This window comes from Serinus canaria, chromosome 7, assembly GCF_022539315.1.
Source record: "Serinus canaria isolate serCan28SL12 chromosome 7, serCan2020, whole genome shotgun sequence".
Lineage (NCBI taxonomy): Eukaryota > Metazoa > Chordata > Aves > Passeriformes > Fringillidae > Serinus > Serinus canaria.
The window spans coordinates 10,797,230-10,817,111 of NC_066321.1; the positions used below are offsets into that span (position 1 = coordinate 10,797,230).

Here is a 19,882-nt window from a genome sequence, read left to right on the forward strand (position 1 = left end):
GAGGCTTGGAAATGGTGGTGCTCTGCAACCCTGACAAACATGCCCTGCATTCAGGAATTCCTTCTGGCTATTCCTTTCATTAGGACTTCAATAGTATCTGAGTTTTCTTGTGGATGAATGATCCTGTCACTGGTAGTCAGAGACCCTCTGTACTTTTGTTTTTATTAGAGGTCAGTTTTGTTTGGCACAGTGACAAGAGTTTCTAAAAGTGTTCGTGAAGGAACACTCCTTTTTTTTTTTTTACTAATCTGTTTTACTAATGTAAACATAAATCCAGATTTAATCAGAAATGGCATTAATCTTCATGTTTGAATAAATGGAATGTTGTTTTATTTCACAGCTTTAAAAATAAAAATAAATTCCTATCCAATAAAGAAGTCACTGTTGCTAGAAGATGATGGAATGGGATGTCAGAAAGTAAGAAATGGAATAGTTGTGTAGCTTGTGCGAGGCCATAATCTATAAACCTCAATCGATTAAAGTGATATTGAAAATGGTAGGCCAGAAGGTGAACTCTAGCAAGAGTTTCCCTGATGTGGAAAAGAAAATTAGATGAAACTGCCTGAAAATCTTCTGTCTGTGCACTGCTTTTTTTTAATAGGTAACATGTGTTTGACTCATAAATGGACTTCAGTTTTGGAGGTTGCTTTACACCGTGGCTTTAATTTATGCATTCAAAACAAGTCATGTGCAGAGGAGCAATCACTGATGCTAAGCATGTGTGGGTGATAAATGACACATACCCATTTCAGCTTCTCTGCCTCTGCATCCAATATCACATGCCAAAATACCAAACCTTGTCTGTCCAGATTAACATCAACTGCACCCCTCACAGTGGTTGTACCTGTGAGCGACAGTATGCTCTTCCCAAGCAGGGCCCTGCTCCACAAACAGCCCTGTGAATTCCTTTTATAGTATGTGGCTACTGGTTGTGAGGAAAGGGCAGTAACATCTGGCATGGAATATGTTATATACACCAACTGAGAAATGAGGCTGCTACTTGACTAGCATCTGACTAAAGCAGCTCAGTTCCACTTGGCTTCTCTTCTCATGGGGAAAGATAATGAATTTGTACAGATCACCAACTCATATCTGCAGTTTGAATTTTTAAAGGTAGCAAAATTTTCCCCTTTACAATCTTATTTTCTTAAACCACAATCAACCTTTTGATTCTCGTTTTTCTCTTTTCGTGCCATCTGGCTTTAGGGAAGACAGAGGTCCACTCTTCCTTGCACGGGCTATTGAGGTTGTCAGTAATTATGATTTGGTTGGCTGGAAGCTAATATGGTTATTTGTTTAGTTCAACCCCTCTGGAGGTTGCTAGCAATGGGACAGTAAGCTAACCTTGCCAGGAAATGCCTGTCTGCCAAACACAGCCTCATGCTTACAACTAACTCAGCTATAACCCCTTTATTGCTTGCAAAGGGCTGTCCCTCACAGGTAACCATTCTAAGAGTGCAACAAACCAGTGTGGAATTGGAATTCTGAGGTTTTATTCCCCAAAAGAGCGAGGGGCACTCCTGTGCTGCCCATGCTCCTGAGATGCTAAGCATGGATGAAGCTTCCTCAGTGCTTTGCAGGATCAGGGTTATAAATGTTTGCACTGCACTAGTGGATGTGCTTCTGATGGACTGACTGGTGATGTCCATGGGGTCTGAAGAACCAGGTACAGAGACAGTTCTTGGGTCTCCCTGACAAATGGGACCTTCACTGCAGGTTCCAAGCTCATGAGCGAAAATGCAGAACCGTCTCGCGGCACAGTGATGGTTTTGAGAGCAAACACAGTTTGGGAAGGAACTCCTCAGCCTTTGGGTCTAGAGCCTGCCTCTGCACATCACCATGTCCTGCCATTCCGTTCCTATTTGCTATTAGTCACAAAAAAGGAGTGATAAAAAGTTAAAAGAAAGAGAGGAAATGAAAACTGGGAGAGTAAGCACAACCTGGCAGATGAAAGGAGCAGAGTTCTTTGTTGTAAATATTTTGAATGAGTTTTGTGGCTCTTGGTACAAAATGGCATTTTTATGTGTCTTCTGTCTGGTAGTAAGAATGGGAAGAGGCTATAGTAATTCTTTCTTTCCTTTGGTCTGTCAAAGCCTAACCTCTTGGGTCTGGTTCCATTGATTTGATGATTCATTTTCAGTCTAAAGTTTTAACTTTAGGGAAAAATGACCAAAAGATGAGGTTGTCTAGACACAGAGCAAATTAAAGTGGGAATGAAAAACTTTTTAAATACAGATGTTTAAGCTTTAATGAAGATTCTGAAAGAAAATGTCATTCAGGACATTACAAAAAAATGGATCTTGGGCAGCATCAGCATACTGGAAGCAGAAGCCTTTTTACACAGCACATACCATTAGTGAAGGCTCAGCACACTGGCTGTCAAAGACCATATAAAAACTCTTTTGAGTCATAGGTAAGAGTTTCCACTGACTTTAGTGATAGTGTCCCTCTTGCAGAGTCTTAATTCTTTTGTTATCCCAGATCACTGCTGTAGAAATGATTGCAACAGCCAACAACAGGGAGGCTTACAGCTCCCAAACAGCAGGCAGCAGGTGAGCTCTTATGAGCAAGATCTTATTTTCATGTAAATGACCTTAGTAAGTGAGAATGAGGAACTGGAGGAAAAAAACCACCTTGAATAGGAAACACAAATGGAATTGTTTTTCAATTGAACTTTTCAGTGTATGCCTTTATGCCTCACACAAGGCATTTATTGTGAGGCAATGAATTAAAATGAATCACTATTGATAGTAATGCCCTATCAAAATAAATCCAGTCTCTTAGACATCTGTCAGGAGGTTCCAAATCCTCACTAAACGTGAGGTTACTAGATGGCCAGAGGGAAACAGGGCATGGGCCATGAGGTGTCATCATCATCATCATCTTACTTTCACAAGCATCCCACTTAGTAGGATTTCATTAACTAAGTCATTAGCAGTAAGAGAGTCAGTGTTAACCTGCTATGCTCAGGTAGTCTTCTGGGATAATGGGTTCCCTCTACCCCTGGGAACTCTGGTGGGAGACAACAGAATAGTGTCTCATTAGTTCCTTGAGTCATTCCCAGCCTGCTGCTGAGGAGACTTAAGTGAAATGTTCCTTTTATGTACAATATAAAACTTGGACAACTGAGCCAGTGGCAGAAGTCCCATTGCCTTTGAAACACCAGAATTTCATTGTTGTATGTAAACTCCTTTGTATCTTATTTCACAGTATTTACATACTGCCCTGCAAGACTGCAGGCCCTGTGGCTTCTGTGAGATTTTTTCAGCAGCATCATAATACAAAATGGTATTTACATGTAAACATTTCAATTTATTTTGTGTTATGAGCACAGGAAAATGCTTTGATATCTTTGCATTTTCTACACTATGGTGCCTGATCTACTGAGAATGACAGTGTACTTCTGAAACATTTCGATTTGGGTATGCATGTGTGCTTGCATATATTTATCTTTTGGTATGTGTTTGCTGATGTGGTTTCATCTTTTAATGACATAAACAGGGATATATATATTCTAGATACTCTAAGGATATAAATTATGGTGGCTTTTGAAGTGTTCACTGGAAGTATTTGCCAGAAATGTCATTTTCTTGCGTTATATACATTGTAATGCTTTTCCTGCTTAAAAAAGGAAGGAAGTGGGCTGAATTTTGTGTAAGTAAATACATTTCTCCTCACCCCTAACTGTATCACTGTCAGCTGATATAACAGGTTTCTCACCAGAGCTGAGGCAGATGAGTGTGCTCTGAAGGGAGGCAGACAGCATAGCTATTTCGTTTTTAGATTTCAAATGGTTTTGAGGGCCTGCCATGAGACATGGAGAAGTCCTGGGCTGTGATGGTTGTTAAATTAAAGAGTGTGTGTTCTGGCAGCCCAGCAGAGCCCAGGCTGGGTACAGGAACTCGTTACACCCTGGATACAGTGCGCTGGGCTGGCTGCAGCTCCCAGCCAACAGGTGCCATGCCAGCATTTCCCAGTGCCCATCAGCAGGACCTGCCATGCCAGCATTTCCCAGTGCCCATCAGCAGGGCCTGCCATGCCAGCATTTCCCAGTGCCCATCAGCAGGGCCTGCCATGCCAGCATTTCCCAGTGCCCATCAGCAGGGCCTGCCATGCCAGCATTTCCCAGTGCCCATCAGCAGGGCCCCTGGCAGCCATGCAGCTCGCTTGCTGATGGCCCAGCAGTGGCAGGGGAGCGCAGGCTGTGATTCAGTGAGAGCTCTGTGAGGGATCCAGAGCCGGCTGCTCCCGGCCAAGAGCAGCCCATTAGCTCCATGACATACATTATGGCAGTGCCAGCAGAGTGGGCTGTGCTGCAGCCTGCAGAGTGGCTGAGGGCTGCAGCACAGAACATATGGAGATTATTTCCTGAATTTATGCAGCACATGTTTTCCTATAAATTAAATTCAGAGAAAATGTGTATCATAATAGGGTGATGCTCGCAACAGCCTTCCCCGTTATGAATTACAATGACCTCTCTAAACTTGCTGGGTGCCCAGTGAAATGGCTTCATGCAATTGGAAACAATAGTGTATGTGGTGTCAGGGTCTGAACAATAGTGTATGTGGTGTCAGGGTCTGAACAATAGTGTATGTGGTGTCAGGGTCTGAAATCCTGACCAAAAGGCTCTCTGAAGAAAAGCAGGGCCTTCCCCCCCTGCCCCCCTCTCCACTGCTTCTCTTTTTCTACCTTTTAGAAACTGCTCAGTTTCCTCCTGAGGTGCCAGTGTCAGGAGTGTGGGCAGATGCCCCAGAGTGTGCTCAGTATTGAACTGGGTGCTGCCCTTGCCGAGGGGCTGCTGCACAGCAAAGGCAGCTCTGGATGTGGCAGCAGCCCCCCTTCGTGGGTGAGGGTGGTGCGGGTTGCCACAACAGCAGGACAGGGGTCTTTAGCCAATGCAATGAGCAAAGCAGCACATGTCCCTTCTGTGTCCTTGGACTGAGGATCCCAAGTCATTTTCTAGGTTAATATTTGATGTTCTGTTGCCTGGGGCTGGGGTAAAATCATCTTTGCCTTTTCCTTGGGTGTGCTGAAGCAACTGAAGGAAAAATACAGTAGAGACAGTCATTGTAACTACCTTCCTAAAGCATGAAAAAGTTTTGTTCCTTACAACTCTGTGTGTGAAATCTTTAGCACAGGAAATGTAGGAGCAGAGCAAACTAGAAACTCATAATTAAATATAAATGTGTCTGTGTATAGATAAATATAAAGCAATGGGTACCAGACATCAAAGCAATCTGGGATTTGCTTTGGGACAAATCACTGTGGAGTCAATTCAGACTAATAGAGTGTTCTCAGCTGCGTGTGAGGGACTTGCTTTTTCATTTGCAGCTGATTACAGGCTAATAGGATTTCAAAGATTTCTGGGAGGGAACAGTTCACATCTCATTGCATTTGGGGTGGGGGGGGTTTGATGTTTCGTTAATCATACTGATACCTTGCCTTAGAATACATTTTATTACTCTCCTGTTTAGCTTCTCGAACTGAATCTTTCCCCTGGGTCCCTTGCTGCTGTCTAATTGACAGTTTTCAAGTCATTTGGGATTTTTTGAAAGATCTTTTCAACCTTTTGTGTGATAGAAGAGAACGGATCATAGGGATTAAAAATAGTGTTGTGAATCTTTTTAGGTTTAGTCCTCTCTTTGTCTTTCACTAATACATGCATGATGTGGCTTGTACCTTTATATTTTCCTAATGAAAATTAACAATTTGACAGCAACTCATGGGAATGACCAACAGCTGAATTTTATACAAATTTTATTGGTACAGACTACTTCTGTGACTGATCTTCACTGTTTAGTGGCAGTAATCATCCTGGATATTTTTGTTTAGCAGCTCACATGTTGGGAACACACACTTAGCCTGTAAATATGGATTCAGGAGGAAAATGAATACGGCAGTGTTCAAAGCAGCCAAAAGCTTAGAAATAATGTTCTGCTGTGACTTTTCCAAACTGACATCTTGATGCTGGGATTATAAATGAAACCATTGTTCCAGCAAAGACCAAGACTAATAGAAAGCCTTTATTACCAGTCCATTGGCTAATTCTGCTTGTCTAACCCCTTTGGATGGTCACAGCGTCAGAAAACATAGTCACAGAGGTCGCTTTGTGTGAGATTTGGCCTGCTGTGTGATTACATGGGGGCTCAAAGATATCTCAATGACAACTGTTCTTTGACTAAAATTTGTAAAGTCATTTTCTTTCCCTAGGTCTTGGAGACGAGTGATTTTTAATCTATAGCTTCTTTGAGTGATATTTGCTTTGTGTCCTGTCACCCTCCTATCCATTTTTTCCCCCTTCCAAGCAGGTAAACCTCTGCTTAAAGAAATTGTTTCTTCTGCTGAGCCTCGGTGCGGTTGACAGCTGTCACATGCAAGGACTGTACTTGAATACATGTCTTTGGAGCTAGACAGTCTTAAAGGGCTTTAATCTTTTGTCTTTACACATGCAGGGAATGCCTGGGAGCCAGAGACCCTTACTGTGGCTGGGATAGCAAGCAGAAGCGGTGCACCACCATTGAGGACAGCTCCAACATGAGCCTCTGGACCCAAAACATTACTGAGTGCCCAGTAAGTGGAAGCAGTAGAAGCATTTTATATATACTGATGTGTGGATGTGTAGAAGGGAGAAGGGAAGGGGGTGTGTGGCAGCCTGAATTTAGGCAGTTCTAATTTGACTCCAGCAGACCTGAGACCAAATCTACATGGTATTGCAAAGAGCTGGCCTTTTTTCCTGGTCCTGGTCTCGAGGAGATGCAGATAGAAAATAAGTGTCTCTTCTTGAATCAGTTTGAGCTTACTTTCCAGCTCCCTTCCCAGCCACCCACCCTTGTCTGATGACAATATCCAGTTCCTGGCTGTGATCCCCAGAAGATGTCTGGCTGACTATAATTCCTGCTGCTTGAACTGTACCTCTAAGATGTCTGGGAATGAAAAAGCAGTCTTGTCAAATAAATTGAGGGTGAAGGAGAAATTGTCATTAATGCTCATTGTTATTATCTAACGTCAATTAGCATGTTAATACTGCTAAGTCCAGTAGATAGGGAGAGAGTACTGGATGTGTTATATCTTCAGTACACTATTTCTGTCTGGAGGTGCTGGAATGTTTATTCCCCTTATCTTCCTTACTCTGAAGATATTTTCCCAGGAAATATTAGTCATTACTTCAATCCATCCTCAGCTTGGCAGGCTCGAGTTTTTCACTGCTGGATTCAGAGGCTTGTGTGTTTATAACCCTTCTGTGTTGAACTGGGATGCAGTGCTTCTTGATTGCCCATGCTGTTATCTCATCCTGCTTAATGCCTGTGTCTGTTGATAGGTGTGTGAGGTGTTAATCCTCTAGTTTGAACATGTCTGCTGTGGTGCACACTAGGGAACAAACTACTCCAGGTCATTGTTTCAAGGTCATAAAAATCCAGCACAGAATATTCAGGAGCTTTGACTGCTCTTGGGGTGCATTTTACATTTGTTTTAAAATTCCATTGTAGATTATTTTCTGTGTAGAAGCTCCTATTCTGTTACATATGTCAGCCTTGTGCTCTTTGACTGACAGGCTGCCAAGCTGTTTAAAATCCACATGCAAGTGCTTCCTTTTTCTTTAACCCCTGCCACTCACTGGAATGAATTCACACTGACATGGAGTGGGATAGTTCATTTAAACACCTGCATCAGCAATATCCAAGTATTTCCTTGTATTCAGTGCAGGACAAAGGTCATGGTCAACAGAAGCAGGGGTCTAGAACAGCATGTGCAGATGAGCACTGAAAGGGAAGGGGAATGTAATGACCCAATGCCAAACTTCATTCCTGCAAAAGACCTGTCTGTGAGTTTAGTTGGATGAGTTACTCTCATAAGAAGTCCTGGCTTTTCCCACCCTACTTTTCTGGGCTGAGCACCAGGCACTCAGCTGTGCTGGTACAGCTGTATGTGAGATCACAGTCAAGTGTGAAATGGTGTAGATTAAAAGCACCCCTCCCAAATAAACTTTTCCTAACCCAGCTAATGTCAGTGAGTTCTTCTGCAGCCTAGCCCACAAACAGATGTCCTGGCACAGCTGAGAGACTGGCATTCAGCAACTTTATCCAAAACTGGCATATTATTGAATTATATCCTACACGGGCCAGGCATTTGTGTGAGTCAACCACAACATTAACACAACTTGACTGCTGCTCTTGTGCAAACAGGCTTGTTCAGAGCTAGTCTGAACATCTTTGTACAGCACTCCATTGTGCCACAGATCCCCACTCTCCAGCTTTAATATTAAGGGACTTTAGATAGAGGTTAATCATGCAGTGTTAACATAATACATGGGGTAATGGTTACTGTATGGTATAACTAGATAACATCCAGAATCTCCTAAGGGTTACTGATGTTGCAGTCTCAACCATTTTAACATTAAGAAATGGTAGCATACAAATTCTGCAAACTAAACTGCTCTTCCATGTATGTGCCCATACTTTACCAGGGAGTCCTGATACAGGATTGGACCTGCTTTCCTGGGAGAAGGGAGTGAGGTGCTTTGATTTTAGAAAAACAGATGCATCCTGTTTTGTGGTATCTTACTGATGCCAACATGAGCCACCAGCAGGAAAGGAACTTTAGCTTAGCTAACAAACTATTAGCCAAGCTCATGGTGTCATTGTTGAGGATGGTTGGCAAGCCAGGAATTGAGTATTCCCAGTAAAGTATTCCCATCCTCCTTATCCTGAGCCAATGATCTTCCTTCCAGGTTTTCATCCCAGTTCCACTTTGTGTTTCCAGCAAACCCCTATCTTACTGATACTGCATCTGTTCCATGCTACCTCATTTTCTTGCTATAAGTGGTAGTTTCCCCACTCTGCTTTTGGGTGTCTTGTACCCTGCTGTCAATTCATGTGGACTCAGCTGCTCAGAGCAGCAGTGCTCAGGGTGATCCTGCTCTGGCCCACACTGAAGCATCTCCAGTGCACAGAAGAGTCTTTGGGTGCTGGGATTAAAATCTATGCATCTCTGAAAACTGAATTTTTCCCATGTCCCAATGATTTTATACCCTGGGCAATTTTGAATGGCTTTTCATGGGAATTACAAAAAGGTGTTACAAGGACATCAAGTTCAGTTCCTTGCTCTGAACACTAGTTTGTTTCAAGGAAAATATTGCTACTTATGGACAGTCTTTTCCTCTAGATTTGATTTTATAAATGGTTTAAGTAGTTTGAAACTTTGCAAGAATTTTCAGCTTTCATCATACAGCTAACATGGAAATTTCCAGATTAAGTAATTAAAGCTTGGCAAAATTATAAGCAGTTGATATCTGAATCCCAAGATAAAGAATAGTTTAAGTGAAAGAACAAGGAATGCTTCCAGTCTTACCTGTAATATAAGAATAAACATGGAAAATATCCTGGTAGCAGAGATTAGGAGTGGTCAGGCTGAATTTTTAGATCCTGCACTTGAGCTTTTAGATTCTACAAGAAAGAAAGAAAAAGATGAGGCCTTTGGTGTGAGTATGGCAGTTTATAAAAGACAAGAATTCCAGAAATGGCAATATTGTCAGGTGAGAGAAGGGCATTTGATCAGATGTGTTTTTAAAGATGACCTCTCTGCCTGATGGGCACTGTGTAGGCTTCAAAAGATTTGCCTTGTAAAGGTATTCCTGAAAAAGATCAGTGCATAGGGGTTTTTATCCCACTTCCTAAGTTTTCTCTTTTGAAGATATTTTTTGTGGATTTAAAGATGGAATGATAATCCATATGTAATTTCTTAAGTATAAAAACTTCCCACACTCACAGTGTGACATGTTTATAAATCTCAGAATTTTGATTATGGTTGCTTATTTGTTTAATTTTTGGGTTGTTTCCCAGTATCACTTATGAGCCAATGATTATTTGCTAGCTTTTTTTTTTTTAATTGATGCCACGGGCCACATCATCCCATTGATTTCAGAACAGAACTCCCTGCTGGAATCAGCAAGGCTTTCTGGCTCAAAAATGAGTAGAAATGATCCAATACTTGGATTATGACTTTTCTAAGGCAGGAGGAAAAACGAGATAAAAATATAGTATTAAATATCTCAAAGTACTTATTTTGATTCCCCCCCTCCAACTTCTAGAAACCCAACTGTATTGATTTTTAAACAATGTTTAAAAAAGCAAATTCAACAACAACAAAGCTCAGTGATCTCCTCTGTGGGCATCTTGCCTTGTAACCTTCAGCCCAGAGCAAATTTTTACAACTACATGATAATCTATTGCAAACAAAGGCTTACAGCAGATGCCTGAAACCCCCAGCTGCAGCCTGAGGAGTGCAGTATCAGATCTAAATTGCTTCCATGCCACTGCTGCATATTTTAGATGCTGCTGTAGATGGGTGAGAGAGGAAGATGACAACCCACCAGAGGTACATTCGGAGTGTTTAACGTAGTGCCCATCTTGGAGAATAAGCACAGAGCAGCATGCTTCAGAGGATGAGTGCTGGAAAGCACTCTTCCCATGGCTGTGGTTGGCTCCCTGCATGACTGCTGAGCAGGCTCACAGCCCCTCTGTGCCTCAGTTTACTTGTCTGTAACAGGGACAATCATTCCCCCTCTGGGGCAGCCCAGGGGACTGATCCTGCCGGCAGCAGAGCTCAGGGGAGTATGGCACTGTGGGGTTTTTCAGGGTAGCTGGCTCAGATCTGGGGCCAGGGCTGCTTGCCAGGGGCCCAGCCTCTTCCTGCCTTCACCCTTCATTGAGTGCAACACTGAGGCCAAATCCAGCGTTGCCTTTGCCAGCGGCTTTGCCAAAGCTGCTGAGCACCCCACCACCACATGGGTCACCCCACAGGCATGAGCTGCTTGCAGGCAGCCACCCTCTGTGCCATCTGCCTGCAAGGCCTGGCACTTTGGGATGGGGCATGGGCTGGGGAGCATGGAGGGAGCCAGCAGGGCAGAGGTGCATCAGAGTGCTGTGCTCTTACAAGGGAGTAGCTGTATGCACACAGGGCCAGCACCAATCCCTTTCTGCATTGTATTTCTCAAGTCAGTAGCAGAGGGGATGCCAGGACAGGAGTTTTCAGGGAAGCTTTCAAGACATGGTCTTGGGCTGCAGGATTTTGCAGTAGTGGTGGAGTGGGCACAAGAAAGCAGTAGTGGCCAGGAGTGATTCCAGGAAAAGCAAGTAGCTCACATCCTCTCCAGAGAGCCCTGGGGGCAAAGGCCCCAGCAACCTGGTATCCCAGCCCTCAGCTTAGGGCACTCCTAGAAGCACTAGTTAAGCAACTGGAGAGCAAGCTCTGACACCCTGTCTACTGGAGGGTTGTCATCAGCCCTGAAACAGTTCTGTTTCTCATGCTCTTGGTCTGCCAGGACTACTGTGTTTTTCCTTCACTACAGAGTGCAGTAAGCTGTCAAGTCCCAGCCTGTTCAGGGCTGTGCAGGCATGAAGCAAAGGGCAGAGGGAACAGATAGCAGTGTGGTCTAGTCTATAAATTGTCTTGAGATGAATCCTTACTCTGTAGGTGACTATGTGATCCTCAGCATTAATGCTAGTCACCATCATGTCCACTTTTTGTTCTTCAGCCATTTAGGCTTCGCCTCAGTTTAGAAAGGGAAACAATTGTTACTGCAGGTTTGGGCAGCGCCAACTCAGCGAGGCCCCAGCCTCAGCTGGTCACTATGGTTATAGGAACACTGACTTGGAAAATACTCTGCAGGAAGCCCTGCAGAGGCTGGAATATGATGGAGTAGGGTCAGTCAGTACTGGCCACGGTGTTGCTGGAAAGGCTGAATCTGTGCAGTGTGGAGCAGGGAGTGTGGTGGTTGTATGGTGTGGCAGATGGATGTTGCTCCTGGTGTGGTGCTGGCTGGGTCGGCTCGGTGCCTGTGTGCACATGTTAGGTATGCAGCATGGAATTTGGAGGGTAAATATTGATGTGGCATTGTCTGAAAACAACCCTCTGTTTTGAATCCTGCTCGCAAGCACAGGCAGCTCCCATCTAAGATGCATCCTAATCCCCCCGGCAGCTTTGTTTGGCATTTCTATTGTGGGCCTGTCTCCAGAAATGTAAACTTGCTATTAATGACATTTTTTTTCTCTTAAAATTAGGTGAAAAACCTGACAACAAATGGAAGACTGGGGCCTTGGTCCCCATGGCAACTGTGTGAGCACTCAGATGGGGACAGCACAGGCTCCTGTATGTGTAGGTCACGTTCATGTGACAGCCCTCGTCCTCGCTGTGGAGGTCGCAGCTGTGAAGGGGCCAGGATTGAGGTCGCAAATTGCTCAAGGTACCTCAGCATCTTTGTGCTTCTCAAGGGAGCAAGAGTTGTGTGTGTCCACAGCTTAGCTCCTTCCTTGTGACCATGTCATTGTATCCCAGCCAATGCGAGGTGTGTGAGGTCCAGCTTGAAGTCAGTGTAAAATGAAGAAACCCAAGGGCTCTGAGCAAAGGGCCCTCAGCCAAGACTCTTGGAAGATGAACACCCCAAATTACTGTACACTATACTGTGCCTTGGTTTCCTTCACCTGTACAGTGAGTAGTTGCCCTTCAGGAGGAGGTGAGCAAGGCAGAGGTAGTTGTCAACCAGCTGAACAGCAGACTAAAAAAATCAATAAGCTCATAATTTTTCAGAGCTTGGGTTCCAAGGCCACTTTGCCAAAACGAAGCAGAGCTCCTTCAGAGCAACGCTTATAAGGACAGGGCTGAGTCTAGCTCCAGGCAGGGCTTGTTTGCCTTGTTCTGTGAGTCTGTGACCTGTCTGCAGCACAGGCTGTCTGCTGTGCAGGTGAGAGCAGCTCCTCATCCTCTGGCTCATCCTCTGGCAGCCAGCAGGTGTGGGAGGCAGCTGCCAGGACAGCGCTGGAGCAGCACAGGCAGCTCAGATGGGGCCAAAGCACTGCCTGCCCACGGGAGCCTGAAGCTCAGCTTTGGCAGTTTGGAAGCTATATGTCCTCCTGTAGGGTGCCCAAACATAGCCATGGTGTTTGTGTCCTACCACCCCCAGACCACATCATGTCATGACTCAAGGGAAGATGATGCAGTAGTGTAAGCACTATTTAATCAGGGTGGGGGCAGCCAGGATTTTGGTAAATGTTGGGTCAATATGGTTTTTATCTACTTTATCTTCTTCCTAAACATTCATTCCATTAAGGACAGCTGCCTTTTGACTCATCCCTGGAGATCAGTGCTGGCCTTGGCACCAAAAATTCAGCAATACTCATGTTTTAATTGGCATTTCTCCTTCCAGATATGGGCTGTGTTGCCCAAAAGGTGTGCAGTAATTCCTACCCCTGTGCTGCCACTGTGGGCTGAGCAAAGCCTTTCCCAAGCAGGCTTTTTCTATCAGTGGCAAATGGAAAACATGCCAGTGGGATGGATTTCTCAGCACTGCTCTGATGCCTCTTAAGGCAGGAACAGCTTCTAAGAAGGGGATGAAAAACAGATTATTCAATCTTAAGACATACGAAAACAGCGTGGTTTGAAAAATAGGGACATCTGGTCATCTTACATCCGCTTCAGCCCTCAAATTTCCTTTAATTGACTTCATATGGCATTGAGATTTCTTTCTGCAAAGAGGGAGTAGGATGTTTAAAGATGAGTTCTATTAAAAAGCTGGAGATCTGAAAGTGGAAGGTGACTTTATTTCTGTTAAAAATCCTGAAACACAAATAGATGTTGAGAATTGTTGGGGTTGTGAGGATTTCTTTAGTAGAAATTAACTGCCCTTTTTGCAGCAGTAACAGCAACCTTCCATTTGATTTTTTTTTTTTCATGATTTTACATATAATCATTCTTTTGGGTTAAAGAGTGGGGAGGTAGTAGGTAGTTTAAAACATGGTAGAATAATATGCAATAGTAGGATTTTTATATGAGTAGATTTCTTGTTCTTTGACCTTGTTTGTGGTGGGAGAGGGGAAGGGAGAGAGGGAGAAGGATAAGAGAACAAGAAAAAGAGGGGGAAAGATCTAACAGGGTTCTGAAATAAAGCTGCCAAGAACAGGCAAGAGTTGATAAAAAATACAAAAACTGTGAAGGGCAATGTGGGTTTTAACTTTCATCCTCTGCCCTGATTGGTGCTATGCCAGAAAATACTTCTTGCCAGCAGTGTTATTAGTTCAGTAAATGCTTTGAAAATTAACATCTGTTTTCAAGCTTAGCTTTCAAGAGTCAGGGAGCACCTGAGCTGTTTTTTGACTAGATTTTTTAGAAAGGTTTTTCTTTATAAAAAAAAACACCCCAGGAAAGATATTTTTTGGCTTAAGGCACTGAAGTGTCAAGATTAGGCAGTTTTATAAGACAGAGCATTACCACTGGATCCATATGAAATGAAACCAGCAGCACAGAATGGATGAGATATGGTTCCTCCTCTCCTGCTTCAAGGTCCAGTGCTGCCAAATCAGAGGAAGGTGAGCTTTAATAGATGCAAGATTTTAAAGATGAAAATGCTGGCTTCTGTGTAAGCACATGTTTAGGCACCTGCACGTGCTCAGCCTCTCACAGGAGCTTTGCCAATGTCTCCAGCACTGAGGTGTGAACTAGGCGGTTTTACATCACACTGGCTCCAGGCTGTGTTACCACTGCGCAGCAGAGATGTGATCACTCATTAAACCATGAAACTCGATCCTGCCTCTGAGCTCTTAATTGCCTCTGGCTTCTACAGATTTAAGGTCACACTACAGTGACGTCTGCAGGCGGCCATGAAAGCTAGAAGCAATTATTGTTATTTTTAATGAAATTTGAGATTTCCACTCAATAGGATTCAATGCTGAAGGCTTTAGGAAAACACAAGATATTACGAGGTTTGTGATAAAAACATGGGAGCTGGCAGTGGTGTTGCTGTAAAAGATTTAAAGCATCAGTACCTACTGAATTAGCAGAGCATAGGTTTTTTACATCCTTCAGCACAAATGGCATTCATGATCCTCAAAACCTGAATTCTTTGTGCAGAAGAGTTCAGGACATACAACTTTGGGATAAGCCATTGAGTCAGAAGTGCAGAGTTATGATACATGGGGAAGATGATGGGGAATAGTCAATGAAAATTACACTAACCACACTATCACCCAGTAAATCCTAGGAGGTTTTTCAAAATTATTCAGCATTGGCTTAGTTGTTTTCTTTTCCAATTCTTAGAGATTTCAAAGGGCGGAAAGTTAGGCCACTGCTAGGCACTTTTGAAACTCCCTTTTAAGAAATTCCCCCAGTACAAAGACTGGTTGAAATGAATGATCTATTCTCCAATGATTTCAACGCTTCTCCCATAGTCTGCTCTCTCTTACCCTTTTTGCTAGAAATGGTGCTTGGACACCGTGGTCTTCCTGGGCTCCATGCAGCACCTCCTGTGGGATCGGCTTCCAGGTCCGGCAGCGCTCCTGCAGCAATCCCGCGCCACGCTACGGGGGCAGGGTCTGCGTTGGACAGAGCAGGGAGGAAAGGTAAGGGCTGTCCATGATGGTGTGTGTCATTCCTGTGGCTGTAGTGTTGGCAGCTGGAAGTGGTGGCTGGGAAGGCAGACTGAGGCTGTCGGGCTCAATGCGCAGAGTGGAAGCAGTCCTGGAGCGTGGGAGGGATGTGGCTGTGTACGTGCATGGACATCCTCTTTCAGTGAGCCTGTGAACATCAGACACTTCAGAGCTACCCCCACTCCCAAGCAGGACCTTTCAGTCCTCTGCAAGTATTCCTGTCCCACACAGAGGGCTGACCTCCTCCCCAAAGGCAGAAGCTGTGCCTGCTGTTGGCACAGAAGAGTTTATGGACACAGTTACTCCATTCTGATCCATCCCTGGAGTGGCAGCTGAGTATGTGCAGCTCACTGCCAGTTGCCATTTCCAAGTCTCTATTACTTGTGCTGATGCTTCAAAAGCAGTTCAAGGCAAAATACAGTTAACTCACAGATTCAGGCTTGAGTTTTTGCAGGGTATGGTATCAAAAAAACATCTTTTTTCCCCTCTAAAATATGAAATTTTCACACAAAATTACTAAAAACCTAGTACTTTCTGAACCTACAGAAAGTAAGTTTAGAAGCCCTTCTTCAAGCTTGCTCCTTCATGAAATACATGCTTCAAGGCATCCCAACTTCCTTCCAGGCCTGACATTTCATTGAAAGTCACCTCTACTTGGCAATAGGCTGTTGCTTGTCCCTTGAATGGTCACTAAGACATATATCTCTGCATTTCTCAGAATAAAAAGAGCAATTCATTAAACTTCCATGTTTCAAGACATTTTAATGTTTGGTTTGATTTGTGTCCATTCACAATAGTCCTTTTTTGGTTTAAAGACTACCTCTGAATCAGTTGCAGTTCTATGTGATTAAATTTGAGAACAATATTGATTAAAAAGATGAACAAAATCACAGTTACTTTTAATACAGAACATGAAATAGCATTCACTTAGGTCCTGCTTTTAGATGCACATAGGACCCAGTTGCAAACTCTAGCTTAGGGCTGAGGCAGCAGTAAAAGCCAGATTGTGTGAAAAGAAGATTGTGAGGTGTTTAGTACCTGCCATTAGTGACAGATCACTGTTGAGTTGTCCTCCCACCAGTCATCCCATTTAGAATATTTGCTATCCACTCTCTCTTTGTGACACTTGGGCATCAGTTTATGTGCTCTTTTGTGGACTCAGTGTTTGTTGAAAAGTTTTGAGACAGAGCACTTCAGAAGACCTGATCTCGACCATTTACTCAAACCGTCTCACCAAGCTCAGCCTGATTAACACTCCCATTTGGTACAAAGGCTCCATTTCTCTCCATGGACAGGAATATTGCTAATCTGATGTTGTGTCAGCCATTGCTGGCTCTCTGTGCATGCATCAGTTGTGCCCAAATGCAGTGTGCAGTCTTGCGTCCCACACCGTTTCCTCCCTTGGATGTGCTGACATGGAGTTTTTTCAGCAATGCACTTTCTTCTTTCAGATTCTGTAATGAGAACAATCCATGTCCATTACCGATTTTTTGGTCTTCCTGGGGACCCTGGAATAAATGTAGCGTGAATTGTGGTGGAGGGATTCATTCAAGGCAGAGGTCCTGTGAAAATGGAAACACATGTCCAGGCTGTGCTGTGGTATGTATTATTTACTGACATTGCATGAGGGGCACCAATTGACAGTAGCATGGAGGGATGGGGCATTTAACTTTTCTCTCCATCGTGCTTTTATTTCTCAAGCAAGAGTAAAATGCTGCCCTCAGTTTTTGCTGCAGAGGATGTTGAAATTAACTTGGAAACAGAGGGGTGGCAGATTTAGAAACAGACTGGTGTACAGAGTTCTTCCTTAGGCCTCTGTGATATCAAGTCCTCTACCTGAAAGCTCTAGACATGTTCTTTTCTTCGGTCCCACTCCCAGGGATGATCCTGTTGAGTCAAGGAGGCCACACACACATCAAAAATGAGTTGCACTGTCACACTTGAGTAAACAACAGGTCCAGCACCCCATTTGCTCTCTTTATTTGCCCATTGCTATTCCAGAAGCTGTTTAATGCAGCCATTTTAATTGGTTGTGTGGGGCTTCATTTCAGTGTAAGCAGGTTTGATCTTACAAACCATTTCTGGAACCACCCATTTCTTACCAAGATATTTGGCATTTACACTAGAATCATGAAGTCCTGAAGCATTACATTTCTTCCCCTCTGCCAGAAGAGAGTTGTTTATTTAGTTATTTTAAATCAAGAATACAAATGTTTGTTGCTGGAATTCCTTCCATTAGTGATGAGAATGATAAAACCCTTGAATCCCCCCATTCCCAGCCAGCCAGAATGCTGTCTGTGCTCAATGGCTGCTCTAGACCAAGGATGGCAAATGGTTCATAACCTTCACTAGGGAGTTTGAAAAGCCAACCAAACAAAAAAAAAACTGTAAAAAGATCTACTCTAAACCCTACTATTAAAAATAAAATGATAAACTTTCAAGGAATAAACCTTACTGACATTTTGTTCTCTTGAGGCTTCTCTAGGCTGACCTAAGAAGAGCACCTCAGGGTCAGAGCAGAAAGCTTGTTTGCTGTTATTATTATCTCTTGCCTGAATTATTCTCCAGTCGATAATGAACCAAGCTGTCGAAGCCCCACAGGACTTTGAGTCAGCAAAGAAACACAAACCTGAGGGAGACATAAAAATAGCAATCACAGTTTACCCTTGAGGTCCACCTATGTAGCACACTGCCTCCATAATCACCACATTTTGTGCCGTGCCCAGCACTGACTTGTTCCTGTGAGGCTAGATAAGGTGGATGGGGATTGTTTGAGATCCAGAGAGTACCCTCTTATTTTCTGAAGTGTAAATAAGCCTCTGCCAGTTAGGCTGCTGCTGTTTAATAAGTAAGGAGGGAGTGGTTTTCCTTCTTGGCAGGAATACAAGACCTGCAACCCGGAGAGCTGCCCAGAGGTGCGCAGGAACACACCCTGGACCCCGTGGATGCCTGTCAACATCACCCAGAACGGGGCCCGCCAGGAGCAGCGCTTCCGCTACACGTGCCGGGCCCAGCTGTCCGACCCCCACGAGCTGCAGTTCGGGAGGAAGAAAACCGAGAGTCGCTTCTGCCCCAACGATGGCTCCGCAGTGTGTGACACTGACTGTACGTCCTGCCCGCTCAGAGGGACCCTGGGGCAGGCCTAGGCGGGCCGGTGCAAGGGGGTGCTCTCAGAACAACAAGCCCCTGACTGTGGCTGCAGTAGTGTCTACATGTAGGACTGGTGTCACTGCAAAGTGGCAGGGATGGGGAGAGCCCCGTGACACAGATATACAGACGTGAGCTCCATGCTTATGGCAGTGTATAGATTTGTTCTGGCTCCTGCTAGGCTGCCCCAAAGACAACAGGCAAGTAATGAGGGGGTAAAGAAGAGAAGAACTGTTCTCAGGACAGTGTGTCTTTTCTTTCTCCCCTGGTGCCCTGTTGCTCAGGTTATTCCCTGCAGGACTGCTGTGATCTTGAGGGCACAGCCTGGACTGCCACAATTTGCTGCCCAGGGAGGTGATTTATCAAGGTTACCAGCAGACTCAGTTTGTATGCGTACAAATTTCTTTTTCTGTCTAGTTTAGCTGTAGTTCTGGAAAAAAAACCCCTCTTGCCAAGGGCTTTCAACAGAAACTATTCTGCAGGGCACATAGATCCTGATTTTATTCATGAGCTGAACCCCTTTTTAAAAACTCAACAAATGATTAATTTGTGGTCTTATGGTGTCTTGTTTGTTTTCCTTGAAGCTCTTGTTGATGACCTCCTCAAGACTGGTAAGACCTCTGCACGGATTATCAATGGGGGCTGGTCCTTTTGGGGGGCCTGGTCTTCCTGCTCCAGGGATTGTGAGCTGGGCTTTAGAATCAGGAAGAGAACATGCACAAACCCTGAACCTAAAAATGGTGGCTTGCCCTGTGTGGGGTCAGCGATGGAGTACCAAGACTGCAATCCTCACCCCTGCCCAGGTAACCATGATCATCTTCCTGCATGAAATTCAGAAGTGTTTTCCTAAGTCTTAGTGGTAGAGCAACAACAACAACCACAAAATCAGTATTTCTAAGCTGCCTTCTTTTATTGGTTTTTTTTTTTATTTGGGGGATTTTTCCTTATGTTTTTTAAAGTTATTGTAATGACCCACATATGTTATCTTTAGTGTTGACTTAGGTTTCACCTTGGCTCAGAGGGTAATACAGCCACATCCTCTAGAGGAAGTAGTATGGTGGCTTGTAGCAATCCTTTGCTTCAGGAAGGTTTGATGCTCCATCCAGTGGAGGGCATCATGGTGCATCTGCTCCATGATGAGAAGGCAGGCTTAATAAATGTGGCTTAATACTGTATAGAGATGCTTGATGTGGCAGTTCTTCTTGTGAACACTTATTTCTTCCCCCTCTCCTGCTTACGTATTGTTCTTGCGATGGGCATCTACTCTTGACATCAGTTACCATTTCCTGCACAGCCAGCAGGGAGTATTCTTGCCTGGT

General features: G+C 44.1%; 1 protein-coding gene across 3 annotated transcripts in view; it reads left to right on the forward strand.

Annotated features, from left to right (window-relative positions):
• Positions 1 to 19,882, forward strand: part of SEMA5B (semaphorin 5B) — a 266,007-nt gene that overhangs the window by 216,075 nt on the left and 30,050 nt on the right. For all 3 annotated transcript variants that reach the window (XM_050976873.1, XM_018911345.3, XM_018911347.3), the window contains 6 exons: positions 6,453 to 6,570; positions 12,060 to 12,241; positions 15,246 to 15,389; positions 16,868 to 17,015; positions 18,296 to 18,521; positions 19,148 to 19,366. In XM_050976873.1, the coding sequence (XP_050832830.1) occupies positions 6,453 to 6,570; positions 12,060 to 12,241; positions 15,246 to 15,389; positions 16,868 to 17,015; positions 18,296 to 18,521; positions 19,148 to 19,366 (1,037 nt within the window). The remainder of the gene's footprint in view (positions 1 to 6,452; positions 6,571 to 12,059; positions 12,242 to 15,245; positions 15,390 to 16,867; positions 17,016 to 18,295; positions 18,522 to 19,147; positions 19,367 to 19,882) is intronic.